The sequence below is a fragment of the Colossoma macropomum genome, unplaced genomic scaffold (assembly GCF_904425465.1).
Source record: "Colossoma macropomum unplaced genomic scaffold, Colossoma_macropomum, whole genome shotgun sequence".
NCBI lineage: Eukaryota > Metazoa > Chordata > Actinopteri > Characiformes > Serrasalmidae > Colossoma > Colossoma macropomum.
In genome coordinates this window covers 33748032-33763776 of record NW_023494810.1, presented here as the reverse complement: position 1 = coordinate 33763776, position 15745 = coordinate 33748032, and the positions used below count along the sequence as shown (strand labels likewise).

At 41.1% G+C, this 15745-nt stretch overlaps 1 protein-coding gene across 1 annotated transcript; it reads left to right on the top strand.

Moving 5' to 3' along the window:
* The first annotated feature begins 655 nt into the window (after nucleotides 1-655).
* On the top strand, nucleotides 656-12913 carry LOC118799408 (transmembrane protein 43). Its single transcript, XM_036559253.1, has 12 exons — nucleotides 656-916; nucleotides 2266-2415; nucleotides 4011-4145; nucleotides 4390-4484; nucleotides 5224-5273; nucleotides 5504-5573; nucleotides 5652-5722; nucleotides 6639-6760; nucleotides 7654-7728; nucleotides 9060-9161; nucleotides 10834-10951; nucleotides 12009-12913. The coding sequence occupies exons 1-12, from the start codon at nucleotides 905-907 to the stop codon at nucleotides 12209-12211; spliced, it is 1203 nt and encodes a 400-aa protein (XP_036415146.1). The 5' UTR covers nucleotides 656-904; the 3' UTR covers nucleotides 12212-12913.
* The last annotated feature ends 2832 nt before the right edge of the window (nucleotides 12914-15745 follow it).

Sequence of the window (15745 nt, the reverse complement as noted above, 5' to 3'; positions counted from 1 at the left end):
TGCAGGCCCGAGTTCAGGGTCACTGACGTGGTGGTGGTGTGTTAGTGTGTGTTGCGCTGGTGCGAGTGGATCAGACACAGCAGGAGTTTGTAAACACCTCAGTGTCGCTGCTGGACTGAAAACCAAAAATAACCAGCCAACAGCGTCCTGTGGGCAGCATCCTGTGACCACTGATGAAGGACTAGAGGATGACCGACACAAACTGCGCAGCAGCAGATGAGCTATCGTCTCTGACTTTACATCTACAGGGTGGACCGACAAGGTAGGAGTGTCTAATAGAGTGGACAGTGAGTGGACAGTGTTTAAAAACTCCAGCAGCACTGCTGTGTCTGATCCACTCGCACCAGCACAACACACACTAACACACCACCACCACGTCAGTGTTACTGCAGTGCTGAGAATGATCCACTACCCAAATAGTTCCTGCTCTGTGGGGGTCCATGGGGGTCCTGACCACTGAAGAACAGGGTAACAAAGTATCAGAGAAACAGATGGACTACAGTCTGTAACTGTAGAACTACAGAGTGAGACTATATGGTCAGTGGAGCTGATAAAGTGGACAGTGAATGTGGAAGCAAGGGTTTTTTTAGTGTTATGGTTGGTCGGTGTATACGGTATGCGGCGCGACTACATTTCCCAGCATGCCCAGCGCGAGCCAAACGTATGTCGTTCATTCAACGCGTCGAAAGTGAGCTGGAACTGCTCGAGTTTCTTCCACTAACACGGATATCACCTTTTAATAGCTGCGCTTTCGTGAATTATTAGGAAAGGACTGTATTTATTTTGTACTGATTACATTTCTGAAGTGATCAGGAAGTGCGCGAGCGAGTTGATTTGGCGCGTTTGAAGTTTTCTCTCCCTCGAGCAGACTTCCGTTCTTTCTGGGTGTGTTCCAAATCTAACCATGTCGGTGGCAGTAAGTCCGATTTTGCTGTTGTCTTGCACCATTTCTCTTAATTCCTGTATCTGGAAGCGCGCTCGGTATCTGCTGCTATGCGTCTGTGTAATGCACTGGCTTTGACTGCAGTAGCAGCTGCTATAATGCAGCATAGAGTTGTGTAGTACTAAAGGGGAAGTCCACCGATTTTTCAAACTTTCCCTATAATTAAGTGGTTGAAATGTAAACAGAGTCGTTCAGAGTGGTTTGGTGTGAAACGCTCCGTTCTAGAGAAACTTACAGAGTCAGAACTGTTCACAGTGGTGGTGATAGGAACCAGACGTCCACCTCTAAAAGCTCCCTCACAGAAAGTTCCTACATGAAATGGTTATGAATTCACTGCCTGATGACTGAGACACTGTTTTACCATTAGTTTGAGAAGATTTTGGCCTTAAAACCCATTCATGGTGGAGGGATACATAATATGCAGGGTGTTGTGAGGCAAAATAGTCCCCAAAGAAAACTTATATCAGTTTTGGATAGTAAACAAAATGTCTATATCTGTGTTGTAGTCATGGCGACCCCTAAGTTCCTGTCACTGCCACTGTGAAGACATCTGAACCATCTTACACCAAACCACTCTGGATCGCTCTGTTTACATCTCACACACTGAGTTATGCAGAATTTTTTAAGAATAGGTGGAGTTCCCCTTTACTGACTGCAGTGTTAATGCACTCTGTTCTCTACCTTCAGATTCTATGACTTATTATGAACTGTGGATTAGAACAACTAAGTGGTAGTTTTTTATGCACTCTTGAATAAGATGGTTGTTCAAGGGTTCTTTAGTAAAGGCAATGGTTCTGTTTAGAACCATGAGTTCTATATAGAAACATTTGCATGCTTAAATTGTTTATAACTATGTACATGTGAGTGGGCGGAGCTAAACTGCTGTAAGCTGGATAAGCAGATATATGTAAATGTGTTATTTTTTGTGACATCAGAAAAGCAATCAGTTCAACACCAGCTGTTTTTGCAGCTTAGTTTCACATGTAGACTGTATGTGATGGCATGTTTTGAAACTTTAATAATGTTTACATACAACATCAAACTCTTGTTTCAAAAACTGAGAGAAATCTTGTTTTTTTATTAATCCTTTCTATATTTATAACATCTTTAGTTACACCACCTACGTCTGTACCTACACTATATCGCCTATATTTTAAAAAATGACACATTGGATGAACGAAAGATTGTTTTTTTTGGACTTTTGAGGAAACTACAGGGATCTGCTGTCAGCTCACCACCAGTGTGGCTCTGCTGATGATGATTCTATTAAAGGGCCAGTGTCTAAAGGCTGTGGTGTTGTTTGTTGTTTGTGTTTGTGTTAGTTCTCAGGGACGGAGGGCCGGGACCAGCACTCCCGCGTACACAGCCGACCCAACCCAGGTTTTCTGGAGCGTCTGGGGGAAACGATGGGGGGGATGATGGTGGGAGTGGTGCTGTTCTTTGTGTCCTTCTACGTACTCTTCACTAATGAGGTCAGATCCCCCTTCATTTCATATATGTCACTAGTTTCTCAATCTGGTCCTTTGCCCCACTCATGTATCATCACGGTTTTATTGGTACTGGCAAAAATATTTTATCATGTTATAATCATTATTTTCTATTATAATAATCATATATATAACAGGGGTCGCAACCCAAATGTTAAGAAGAGCCGTTTTGTCCTTTCAACAAAAATCAAACCACACTGGGAGCCACAACATTTATGTCCATTGTACAATCTTGGCTGTAAATGTGTCTCAGTATGTGCTGATGTGCTAATATAGACTAAAAAATAATATAAACGAAAACACAGACTCGCTTTGCTCTGCTTTAAGCTTTAGCTCAGCTGTAGCTGCTTTTCTCGCATCTCCAGCAGGAAACTTTCCTCAAAAGTAGAACATTTTTTTTGTAAAATGTTTCTTAACATTCAACTTTTTACGAGGCTGAAGTCGCTTCTCATTCTCCAGCTTCTTGTTAGAATTTTCCCGTTCCACCTTAAATGGTGCCTGAGGCGCCAGAATGTAACTGCTGCACCATTTAAGGTGGAACAGGAAAATTCAAACAAGAAGCTGGAGAATGAGAAACTGACTTCAGCCTCGCGACTTTTTAGTGTTTCAGTTTCTCGTTGCAGATTAAACGTATCAGGAAACCAGCTGGAGTGATTATAAACACAGATAAGTCCATTCATCTCCAAATTATCGATGTTCATCTTAAATCTCTCTCTTTGCCGTTTTGTTAGCTACTAGCTAGGCGAGACTGTTGTCTTTGTTGCTATGGTGACCAGCAGTCTGCGCTGATCTTCAGGGTTAAAGGGTGAATCAGCAGTTCTACATGAACTCCAGAGTTTAAGACCATTTATTGTTAAACTGTGTTGAACGATCAGCAGAGCTTTATTTTACTGTAAAGGAGGATTATTTTATTTTTACCTACAAATCAGATTCAGCTGTGGAGACAGAACAGGACAGGAAAAGAGCCGCATGTTGCCGACCCCTGTTATATTATATTTTTTTTATTTGGTCATAGCATCGACCAGATTCAATCTCCCAGCAACAGGACGAAACCAATGTGCAAAATTTATGGCACCTTTAATATTTTATGTTTCATTTCTTCCACTGTTAAACTTTGGTAAATGAATATAAAGTGTGTAGAAAATGCCGTATTAAGTGGAGGACGTGACTTATTTTCACTAAGAAAACCAACAAACCTGGTGTTTTTCATTTCGCTACACACCACCAATTCAGTGAAATGCTGATTTTTATGTTTTAATAATTTAATATCCCGAGTTGCTTATGTGTTCATACAGCCTGAGAGAGTTCTATAAGATTACTTAACAACTCAACGCAGTTTTAGCTGAGTGTGTGATGATTTAGGCAGGATGCTAATTGGTGGGGTGTAAGCTTTCATTACTTGTTAGCCACATTAGCCTCATAGCTCGAGCGCTAAAACTAAAGAAGCTGATTTCAGACGCCAAGCATGCCTTGGCTGATCGTCTATATTTGAGGGACTACGGGGTGGGGGGGGGCGCGGGGGGATCGTGTAAATTAGCTTTTTTGGCCAAACTGTTGTTTTAAAGCTCCTCCTCCTGCAGGGCAGGGCCATCCGTACAGCAGCGTCTCTGGACGAGGGTCTCTCTCAGGTCCTCACTCTGCATCCTGACATGTACGTGGACCCCCAAAACAACAATCGGCTCATTCACCTGTCGGCCCCACTGCGCACCTCTCAGGTAACACAGCGCTGTGAGCTGTAATACTGTCTGGGCTTCTGTTATTACTATTCACTGTGTTAGTGTCCGATTTAATAACAGGGAAAAATACACACGACCAGAACAGAGTGTAATAATATCTCTCTCTCTCTGTCTTCTCTCTTTTTTCTCTCTCTCTCTCTGTCTCTCTCATTCTTTCTCTCTTTCTCTCTCTCTTTCTCTCTCTCTCTCTCTCTCTCTCCCTCTCTCTCCCTCTCTCTCTCAGCCTCTGTATGACCCGAACTATAAGGTGGCGGTTCAGGCGGTGAAGCTGAAGAGGAACGTGGAGATGTATCAGTGGGTGGAGTATCAGGACTCACGGTGGGTAAAGAGATCATCACTGTACACGAACTGTACAGTTACACAATACGTATCACAGTTTAGTTTGACTGAAGTTTGTGAATGAGTTGGAATGAACAAAATGCACCAGCAAAACAAACAGTGTGAAATTCTCCGTTCCAGAGAATCTTACTGGACTCAGATGTCTTTACAGTGGTGGTCATACGAACCAGGGGTCTCCATGACTGCAACACAAATATAGACATTTTATTTACTATCCAGAACCACCAGTGAACCTGCACGAGTCTTCTGAGCTTATATGGAATGTTGATGATGGAAAATAGTGGAAAATCTGAAATAATACGTTTTCTTTGCCTTGCCGCTTTCTCATGTTTAGCAGGCTGAAGATTCTCCACAAGGGGGCGCTGTTAGCACTTAAGTAGCTTTTTGTACTTCATTAGAGTTGCACGTCACATGAATGACTCTGTGTTCTTGCTCAAAGATAACAACAACAATAATAACGACGACAAGGCGGGCCTGATGACTTTGGAAGCATATCAGGATCAACAATTTTTTTTCGATAAGAGAAGTTATCGGCATTGGGCCAATGTTTAGATTTGATCATTCAAGCTGATAATTGATGATAATAACACAGTTCCAACTTATTCATGAAAAAATGAATTATCGTGATGCATATTGTACATCGTGAGAAAGTGTTTAAGTATATTTTGGCTGTATTGCCCAGCCTTGATCTGACTTTACTCTTCCTCTCAATACACAGGGAGTATAAAGAAGGTGGTGAAACCAAAACAGAGACCACCTACACATACAGTGAGTTTCATTTTAACACTATCAACATTTAACAATATCAGAAATACTGATACATTTCTTCTTTAAAAACTACAACTATTACTTCTTGATAACGACCTGTTTGTAACTGAAGCGCTTCACTTAAGATCTAAAAGTAGTTTATGATACTGAAGCTACTCAGTCACTCTGTTAACCCCACAGGAAAAACTGCACAGTTAACTAAATGCTTGTAATGCTGTCTGTGTTGTTAGATACTGAGTGGAAATCTGAGGTCATCAACAGCAGAAATTTTGATAAAGAAATCGGCCACATAAATCCCAGGTAAAGTGTTAAATCTCACTTCGCTCTGCGTTCCCTTCATCCGGCGGTGCGTGATGGTGAGTGTGTTGTGTCTTGCAGTGCGATGGCGGTGGAGAGTGTGACCGTAGTAGCCCCCGATGTTTGGGTCGGGTACTTCTTCCTCTCCAAAGGTAATAATTTACTGCGTTTATCTCTTTATACCAACAAACTTTTTTCCTTTTATGTATATGCATACATGCCCAGTCAAATGCACAGTTGTCCTGTGTGATGGCCCCCCCATCTCCCCCCCATCATCCAGTGTGATGCTAGCCAGCACAGGCGTCTGTTAGCTGACGTAACGGATCTGGTGGTTAGTGTTTTCCTCCGATGTGGTGGCACTTCACAGGTCTCAGAGGAAGCCTGTGCTGGCCTTCGCCCTCCTAGTGCTGGTGGTATCGTGTGAATGGGGGAGTCCTAACTACTGTTTGGAATTGGATACGACTAAAATTGGGGATAAAATTAGGAAGAAAAACAAACTCGTGCACAGTTTTTATTTATTTGCTTTTTTTTACATATTGGAAACAAATAAAATATAAAATGTGCCATAACTTTTGCACAGGCCACATTTTATGTTTTATTTTTTTTCCAATTTGTTAAATACAGCAAAACGCAATTGTGCATTAAAGTATGTTCTCTGTGGAGGATGTGTTCACTTATTTACACTAATCAACAAAAACATTTGACCGGGGTGCCCAAACTCTTTTTTTTGGAACAACCATTTGGTGCCCCTGAGCAGTTACCCAGGTCACCCATACAGTAGATTCAGCCATGATCAGCACTATATAGCAGTATGTTATTATAACTGCACTAGAATAAGAGTGCAGTGTTCTAGATTGTACCTGTTACTCTAATGCAGGTCTAATAGAATAGAACCCTGACTGTGGAATCTGTCTAGAATTGGTTTTATAATGAGTTGTAATTTCTCTTGCTTTGAAACAGGTTGTTGTGTGTCTCCAGTTTGTGTTAAATGTGTGTGTGCGTGTGTGCGTGTGTGTGTGTGTGCGTGTGTGTGTGTGCGTGTGTGTGTGTGCGTGTGTGTGTCCGCAGGGCTGATTGATCAGATTAATAATTTCCAAACACTGCATCTGGGAGGGCTTCCTGCCACTGACCCTTTCCTCACCGTACACGAAGATTACTTCTACCACACGGCGAACCCCCGGAGGCCAGAGGTAAAAACACACACATATACACACATATATATATATATATATATATATATATATACATACATCCATCATCTAAACATCATCCATCATCTAAACCGCTTATCCTTCTGGGTTGCGGTGGGGTGCTGGAGCCTATCCCAGCTGTCATTGGGCGAAAGGCAGGATACACCCTGGACAGGTCTATAAATATATATATATATATATATATATATATATATATATATATATATATATATATATATATATATATATACTTAAGAGTGCTGTGCAAACATTTTAGGCATCTGAGAAACATATGCTTGTTATTTTTCGCCCAAAGGAAAAAAAAAAAGGAAATAAATGTTGAGAAAATTCGGATATAACCGGCACAATATACTCATTTATTAGGAACTGCTGTGGACACCATAGCAACAGCCTAGCAACACCTTAGGCACTACCTGAGATAGCTTAGCAAACAACTGGGATAGCATAGCAGTGGCCTAGCAATATCTTAGCAACTACCAGAGATAGCATAGCAATGGACTAGCAAGGCTTAATAACACTCACATACATACTAGCACACATACACACACATTAGAACCTGCTGTGAACACCATAGCAACGGCCTTGCAAGAACTTTGTAACTACCTGTGTGTACATAGCAACAGCCAAGCAACACCTTAGCAACCACCGAAAATACACTCACAGACACACACACACACACACACACACACACACACACACTGCCTCAGAGACATTACAGTCACATTCCTCACACAGCACTATAACCACACCTCAATAACCTGCTGGAGCAAAAGTGACCAGCTGTTTAATATTGTGTGTGTTTGTGTGTTTGTGTGTGTGTGTGTGTGTGTTTGTGTGTGTGTGTGTGTGTGTGTGTGTGTGTGTGTGCACAGGTTGGAGATGTGCGTGTGAGTTTCTCTTATGCTGGGCTCAGTGGTGAAGGGTCTTTCCCTGGACCACCCCAAACAGTGAGTAACGTACAGCTAACATACATCCTCATTCACACACTGACCCTCACTGTTTAAAGCGATACAAATTCACTACAGCACCACAAGTAATGGAAGCTTATAGCGTTTAGCAGTTAGCATATATACAACAAACAACAACCAATCTATAAATAGACAACAGTAGGACATTGCATTAAAAATGTTAAATTTAAATATTGATTTAAATTCGTAACAGTGTAAAATTAAAACAATCGATTAATCAGTCAGTCAATCAAGGACCATTACAGCCTGTTAAGGCACTTTTCCACTGCCTGGTACCGGTGACTTGACTCGACTCCACTTGCCTTTTTTAGTTTTCAGTGGTAACTGTGGTAATGGTACCTGGTACTTTTTGGTACCATGTTCGTCGAGGTTCCAAGTGAGGTAAGCCGATACCCAAAGGTGACGTAAAAACACTACAGACTACTGATTGGTTTTCCCAGACAGCTACACTGAGGGGGCTATATCTGCAGTGGAAAACGAAGTAACTGGTACCAAAAGCGAGTCGAGCTGAGTCGAGTCAAGCTGGTACCATACAGTGGAAAAGCGTCTTTAGCCACTAAAACCAAATCTTTATAGGACAGCCTGTTCACTCGGCCATCTTTGCAACTCCACTGGGCAGTTATTTCCAACCAAACAAGGCCAGACTCCTCTCTGAGACGGAAATACACAAAACTGGTCAAATTCCCATCTAAAACATTTTTGAAACCAGCGGTAAAATATGACATAAATATTATGTACATTTGGCTCAATAATACACAAAAAACATGATTTTTAGGGTTGTTCTGGCTACTGCGCTAGTGCAGATCTCCACAAAAGGGCTGCTTGCGCAACGACATCGTCAACCCTTCGCTGCTCCCGGCGTAACCTGCAAGCTGATTGGCTCTTTTTATTTAAGGGTGGGACTTTTTCTGTAAACAGACACCATATTGAGTGTTATGAGTGTTTCCATTCATATTTTAACCAGTAACCGTCTCCTGCTACAACACACAGCACCAAAAAAGAAGAAATTTACTGTGGCTAACAAGTAATGGAAGCTTATAGCATTTGGCAGTTAGCATTGAGCAAACCACAGGCCTTCATATCTATAAAAAATCTTAAAATTAATAAAAAATCTGTACATTTATTTAAAAAAAAATCTAGAAATGGATAAAATTATAGACAAATTCAGTCTTTCAGGTGGCTGCTGCTGTTTTTAGCTATGCTAATGTACCTGAACTGATCATGTGTGCGCTAATCGGCTGTATTGATACGAGTGAACAGCCCTGATTTGATCTGATATTTAAGAGTCATATTGTTTATCACTGGTGCAGGTGAGTGTGGTGGCCATGCAGAAGGAAGAGAGACTGATGCCCTTTAAGACTCAATCAGGAGACACTCTGGAGATCCTCTACCTGGAGGAGCTCACCGCTGAGGTACGAGCTGCTGGTCTGTTGTTTTTTATATATATATATATATATATATATATATATATACACACACACACACAAAAGAGGTTCTTTGACTTGTAACCATAGAGGACCTATAGTGGAAAAATGATGGTTCTTCAAGGGTTCTTTAGTAAAGGGAATGGTTCCGTTCAGAACCATGAGTGCTACATAGAACCATTTGCAGGCCTAATTGGTGCTTTGCATGGTGAAGTGGTTCTTCAGTTTATTAGAGAATCCGGTTTTATGTTTCTATATAGCACCAAAAGGTTCTTCTAACAATACTCTTAAAAATGATGGTTCTTCAAGGGTTCTTAAGTAGCAAAAATGGTTCCATATAGAACCATGAACACTCAGAGACCCCTTTGCATACTTAAAAGGTTCTCTGCACCGTGAACGCGTTCTTCAGACTGATGGAGAATGTACTGTAGATTGTTCCATATAGAACGTTTTTGAAAAGGGTTCTACTGTGATGCATGCTGGTGTATAGAGCCATCTGCTGCACATTCTCTGTCATTCTGACATACTGTTTCACCATGCAGAGAACCTTTTAATCACGCAGAGGGTTCATTCAGTGTTTATGGTTCTATATGGAAGCACTTTCGTTACTAAAGAACCCTTGAAAAACCATCTTTTTTAAGTGTGTAGGACATTGTAACAATAACAGAACCCCTTTTGGTGCTATATAGAACCATTTTGAAAACTTTGTTTTTATTAACTTTATTAAAGTTAGTTTATGTATAATCTAATTGAATTATCTGATATTTAATCACATATTTAATTATCATCTGATAATGTCAGGATGTTGAGTTTGAGTTCAGTATCAATCATCTCTGATCTACCAGTGATTCTGACAATTAATCGAGCAAAGTTTTTGTTTTTTTTTCTTTTTAAAAGGCAAAACAATAAAAACAGCTTTGGTAACAACCCCTTCATAGATTTATGAAGATGCATTATCACCATGCAAGCTGCTAACTAATCACTGCTGATTGATAAAGTAATTTTTTTATATTGAGTTTGATTGAGTGTAATAGACCTACTTGCTTTTGTCTGTGTCTAGAACCAATGGTATAGCATTATCTAGAACAGTGCATTCCTGTCTTAGATTCTGGAGTCCTGGCACATTTCTAGCACCTCCTGAAAGGCTTTAAACCTGTAGAAGTCTAGAGTTATTACTGTCTGTTATACTGCACTGTTCTAATTACAGTAAGTACATAATTAGTGATATAGTTACATTAATTAAATTAATATTTGATTTCTGTTCTTGTTTCAGTGAATTACGAGTCATAAATAATTCAAATAAAGATACGGTATAATGTTGTTATAGCAGGTGATATGTGAGATACCTGACCTGTCTGTGCTCCTCCCACTAATGTGTTCTCACATAGCAACTGTTGCTACGTTGGAAAAGCTTTGTAGAATATTGACAAAATTCCCATTCAGCCTCATTTGAACTGATTTATAGTTACAGTCACTCGTGATCCTGATAAGAGTGAGTTTGTGTGTGTGGGTGGGTGTGTGTTTGGGTGTGTGTGTGTGTGTGTGTGTGTGTGTGTGTGGGTGGGTGTGTGTTTGGGTGTGTGTGTGTGTGTGGGTGGGTGTGTGTTTGGGTGTGTGTGTGTGTGTGTGTGTGTGTGTGTGTGTGTGTGTGTGTGTGTAGGAGGTCTTTGCTAAGGAGCATCAGCTGAACGATATGAAGACGTGGGCTCTGAGGGCCGGCGGATGGTTCCTCATGTTCCTCAGCATCAGTCTGACGACTCGCATCATCTACACACTCGGTAAAACACATTCACACTCGAAAACTCCAGACTCGACTCAGACTCAAACTGTAGAGACTTGACATGGACTTACACCCTAAAGACTCCAGACTCGACTCAGAATCGCACCTTAAAGCGATTCACCTGAAAGATTTGCCTTGGACTCACACTACAGAGACTCGACTCAGACTTACACCTTAAAGACTTCAGACCTGACTCAAACGTACACCTTAAAGACTCCAGACTCGACTGAGACTCACACCTTGAAGACTCCAGACTCATTTCAGACTCACACCTTGAAGACTCCAGACTCGACATGGACTCACACTACAGAGACTCGACTCAGACTCACACCTTGAAGACTCCAGACTCGACTCAGACTCACACCTTGAAGACTCCAGACTCGACTCAGACTCACACCACAGAGACTCAACTCAGACTCACACCTTAAAGACTCCAGACTTGACTCGAACTTACACCTCAAAGACTCCAGACTCGACTCAGACTCACACCTTGAAGACTCCAGACTCGAATCAGACTCACACCACAGAGACTCGACTCAGACTCACACCTTAAAGACTCCAGACTCACTTGCATATCAAAGACTCCAGACTCACACCTTGAAGACTGCAGACTCATTTCAGACTCACGCCTCAAAGACTCCACTCGACTCAGAATCACACCTTAAAGCCTCCAGACTCGACTCACACCTTAAAGACTCCAGACTTGACTCAGACTCACACCCATAAGACCCCAAACTCGACTTGGACTCACACCTCAGAGACTTCACAGTCGACCCGGACTCACACTACTGAGACTCGAATCAGAATTGCACCTTAAAGACTCCAGTCTTTACTCAGACTCACACTATAGAGATTTGAATCGGAATCACACCTCAAAGACACCAGACTCGACCCAGACTCATACCTTAAAGACCCCAGACTCGACTCAGAATCACACTTCAGAGATTCAGACTCGCACCTCAGAGATTCTCGACTTGACTCAGGCTCACCTTTGGAGGCTCGTGAGTGTCGTTGGTCTGTGTGTAAAAACACTGTTGTTTCTCTCTGCTCTGCAGTGGACTGGGTTCCTGTGCTGAGGGATCTGGTGTCTGTGGGTTTGAAGCTGTTCGCTCTGTGTGTGTCCTGCTGTCTCTCTCTGCTCATCATCGCTGCAGGCTGGCTGTTCTACCGCCCCCTGCTGGCTGGGCTGATAGCAGCGCTCGCCCTTGTCCCTATCCTCATCGCACGCTCTCGAGCACCAGACAAAAAACACCAGTGACTCCTAAAGAGCAGGAGGGTCTTTCCATAAAGACTTGGCTGTAGAACTAAAGCTTAAAGGAAAGACTGTCCAACAGGAAAGTCCTTTAGGTCTCCTCTGATTGGGCAGGCTTGACTTTCAGTTTCAGTTTCAGTTGTCTGGCTAACCAACATACTTTGCTTTGTGGAACGGCCTCCAGGTACGGTGAGCACTGCAGCACTGTGGTTTCAGCACTGTGGTTTCAGCACTGCGCTGGAACACATAGGTCACTTACAGAAGCATATCACTCCTGTCAGAACAAAACCTCGCATCTCCTTTTTTGTCGTTTTTCAGTTTTTGACATAATTTGAAAATGCTTGTTGCTGTTTACATTGTGTGTAAATGTCATGATGAATGGGCCAAAAGAAACGGCCCAAAATGACTTGGAAAAAAGTCTGGCTCCATTGACTTACATTAAAAGAAAAGAATTTTTTTCCCTTCTCCTGTAAAGTCATTTCGGGAGATACAAGGTTTTGTTCCGACAGCAGCAATTTATCTGCATATACATAGAAATGTTCTCAAACAGTATTGGATCATTAGAAATGGACTAAAATTATGTGGAATCATTTTATTTTTACATCTATCAAAGTTTACAAAGACATTTTGCCATTGACTGTCTATACATATACGTTGAACATACTGTGCAAAAGTCTTGTGCAGCCAAGAAGACTGTTTTAAACCATTTGTCTGGGCTGTAAGTGTGTTTTTGCCAGTAAAACACTGTATAAGATTATAATACATATAAATAATCATAAATACAGTAGTCAGAATTAGTTAGGTTTTGAATATGTAGGTTAAAAGAACACAGGTTTGGTTCCTTTTCTCTCATCACATGGATTTGTTCAGGTTCCATCACCTGATTTAATTTAATAAAGGATTGATTAGATGAACCAGGTACTGGACGGTAACTATAAATAGAGCTTGGGAAGTTGTTGGTTTATCCACACACATCAAATCACAATGGATTGCTTGTTTGTCTATTTGTATTTATTGTTATATTTGTGGGTTTTTTTTTTGAAGAGATACATCCTTACTACCCAGATAAACAGCTCTACAGATCATTTTCTCTTTTGCACATCAGCGCGTTATTTAGAACCATTTATCTGGACAGTAAGTGTGTTTTTGCTTGCTTTGCACTATATACTAATAGAATAAACACAAACAATAATGCAGTAAAACATTACTAGAAGTTTGAAGAATAAAATTTGGTTCCGGTTTTCTCTTGGACACTAAATCAGCACATCTGATTTATTATAGTATTGATTAACCCAGTATTGGATGATAACTGCAATTAATATTGGGCTGCACCAAGGAGAGGTTTGGAAATTTAGGTTTATTGTATTCATTGGTATTTATTGTGTTGTTCTGAGCAAATGACACTTGCAGACCAGATAAACAGCTCTTTAAGTATCATATGTCCAACTTTTGCACAGTACTGCATACACACACACACACACACACACACACACAACCACACAGCATTAGCGGGTACTATAGACGCTCCTCGCTTGCAGTGAGATTCACTGTGAGGCATTTTGAAATCATAATTTAGGGAAAAGCACCTCAAAATAAGCTGTACACATAATCATAATAAAACCGTAAGGTGTTTAAAGGTGTTCAGATCGTGTAAAATGACGGCAGTGAGTGTCTGCTCGTGTGTTTGTGTGTGTGAGAGATGTGGAGTGCTGTCATATGCATCCGAGCGTGGCGGGCGCTGTGTGGGTGTGGCTGTCATTTCCATTCTCGGTCAGAGAGGCAGCTGTGCACATTTCTGTTTGGTCAGATGTTTTGAATTCTTTCTTGTTTCTGTTTGCTTCAGGGCCTGTATGAGTCTATAAATAGCTATGTTTCCATCCACGTTCTGCGCAACAGGAAAGTGAAAGTGCGTATCAGGGTGCGCAGCTCCGGCCCTGGAGGGTCAACACAGTCTGATAGTTTCACTACCCAAACACACCCACTAAACCTGGCAATTAACAGATGAGTGTAATCAGGCGTTTTTAAGCAGGTGAATCACCAAATCGTGCTGGACGCTGCCCTCTGGGACCGGAGCTGTGCACCCATGAGGTATACAGAAAAACTCTGAGCTTGTTTTCTTTAAATAGACTTAAATGCTTTGTCATTTCCTGCAAAAATGGACACACAAGTTTTGATACATTGATAAAGTTGTTTGATGTTTCCATCCCAAATTTATACGTCACAACTTCCCCATAACCTACTGATAAGGACACTGAGCCTCCTTCACCAGCCGTTCTTAAGAAGAAATTTCTTCGTAAAACCCACTTACGCTTTTTTTCACGAAGATTCTAACATTCACCAGTTTTTATCTACAATCTTACAAAGAGGAGGGTTCTTCAAGGGTTCTTTAGTAAAGAAAATGGTTCTATGTAGATGAACACTCCAAGAACCCTTTGCATGATTAAAGGAATGTGCTGTAGCACCCAAAAGGGTTCTTCTATTGTTACAATGTCAAGCTTGTAACACTAGAAGAACCCTTTTCAAGAAGGTTCTATATAGAACCATCTACAACACATTCTCCATTAATCTGAAGCATGCAAAGGGCTCTTTGAGTGTACATGGTTCTATATAGAACCATTTTCTTTACTAAAGAACCCTTAAAGACACACTCGAGCACAAAGGTGAGAACGGTTCTGTGCTTTAAGAACACGTCATGAATCTGATGTAGACTTTTTGTTAGGACCTTTCTCAAGAACACACTTAGGAAGATATTGGAGAACGAGGCTTGATGTTTATTTTATATTATGATGACTATGTTTCTTCCGCTGGAACCGTTATGAGACAGTTAACATTTTAACCTGGAAATTTCTGGAAATCTGGAAGTGTTATCTCTCCTGGGGTAAGAAAAGAAAACAAAAAACATTTCTAAAGAAGTTCTGCAGCATTTCTGAAGCTGAATGGGAAAAAAAGTTGCCAACAACTTCCATCACCTACACACTTAAGAGGGTTCTTCAGTAAAGAAACTGGTTCTATATAAATCCATGATTAAAGGCTTCTTTTAATCATGAAACGGTTCTTCAGACTGGTGGAGAATGTGTTGTAGACGGTTCTATATAGCACCAAAAAGGGTTATTCTATTATTACAAGCTTGATATCGTAACCATAGTAGAACCCTTTTCAAAAAGGTGCTAAATAGAACCATCTACGGCACATTCTCCATCAATCTGAAGAACCCTTTCATGATGCAAAGAACCGCTGAATCATAGAAAGGGTTCTTTGGATGTTGATTGTTCTATATAGAACCATTCTGTTCACTAAGAAACCCTTGAAGAACCATCATTTTTAACAAATGTATGAAAATAATGGTCTCACTTTATTTGGTTGGTCCCCTATAGATTATCTGCAGATGTTCAAACTGTTTAAACTCAGTGGTGGGGTTGGGGTTAGGATCTGGACCAGGTTTAGGGCTGGGAACAGGGTGAGGGTTGGGTTTAGAGCAGGTTTAGAGTTTGGCAGTTGTGGGCTGGAGGTTAGGGAACCAGCCTTGTAACCGGAAGTTCA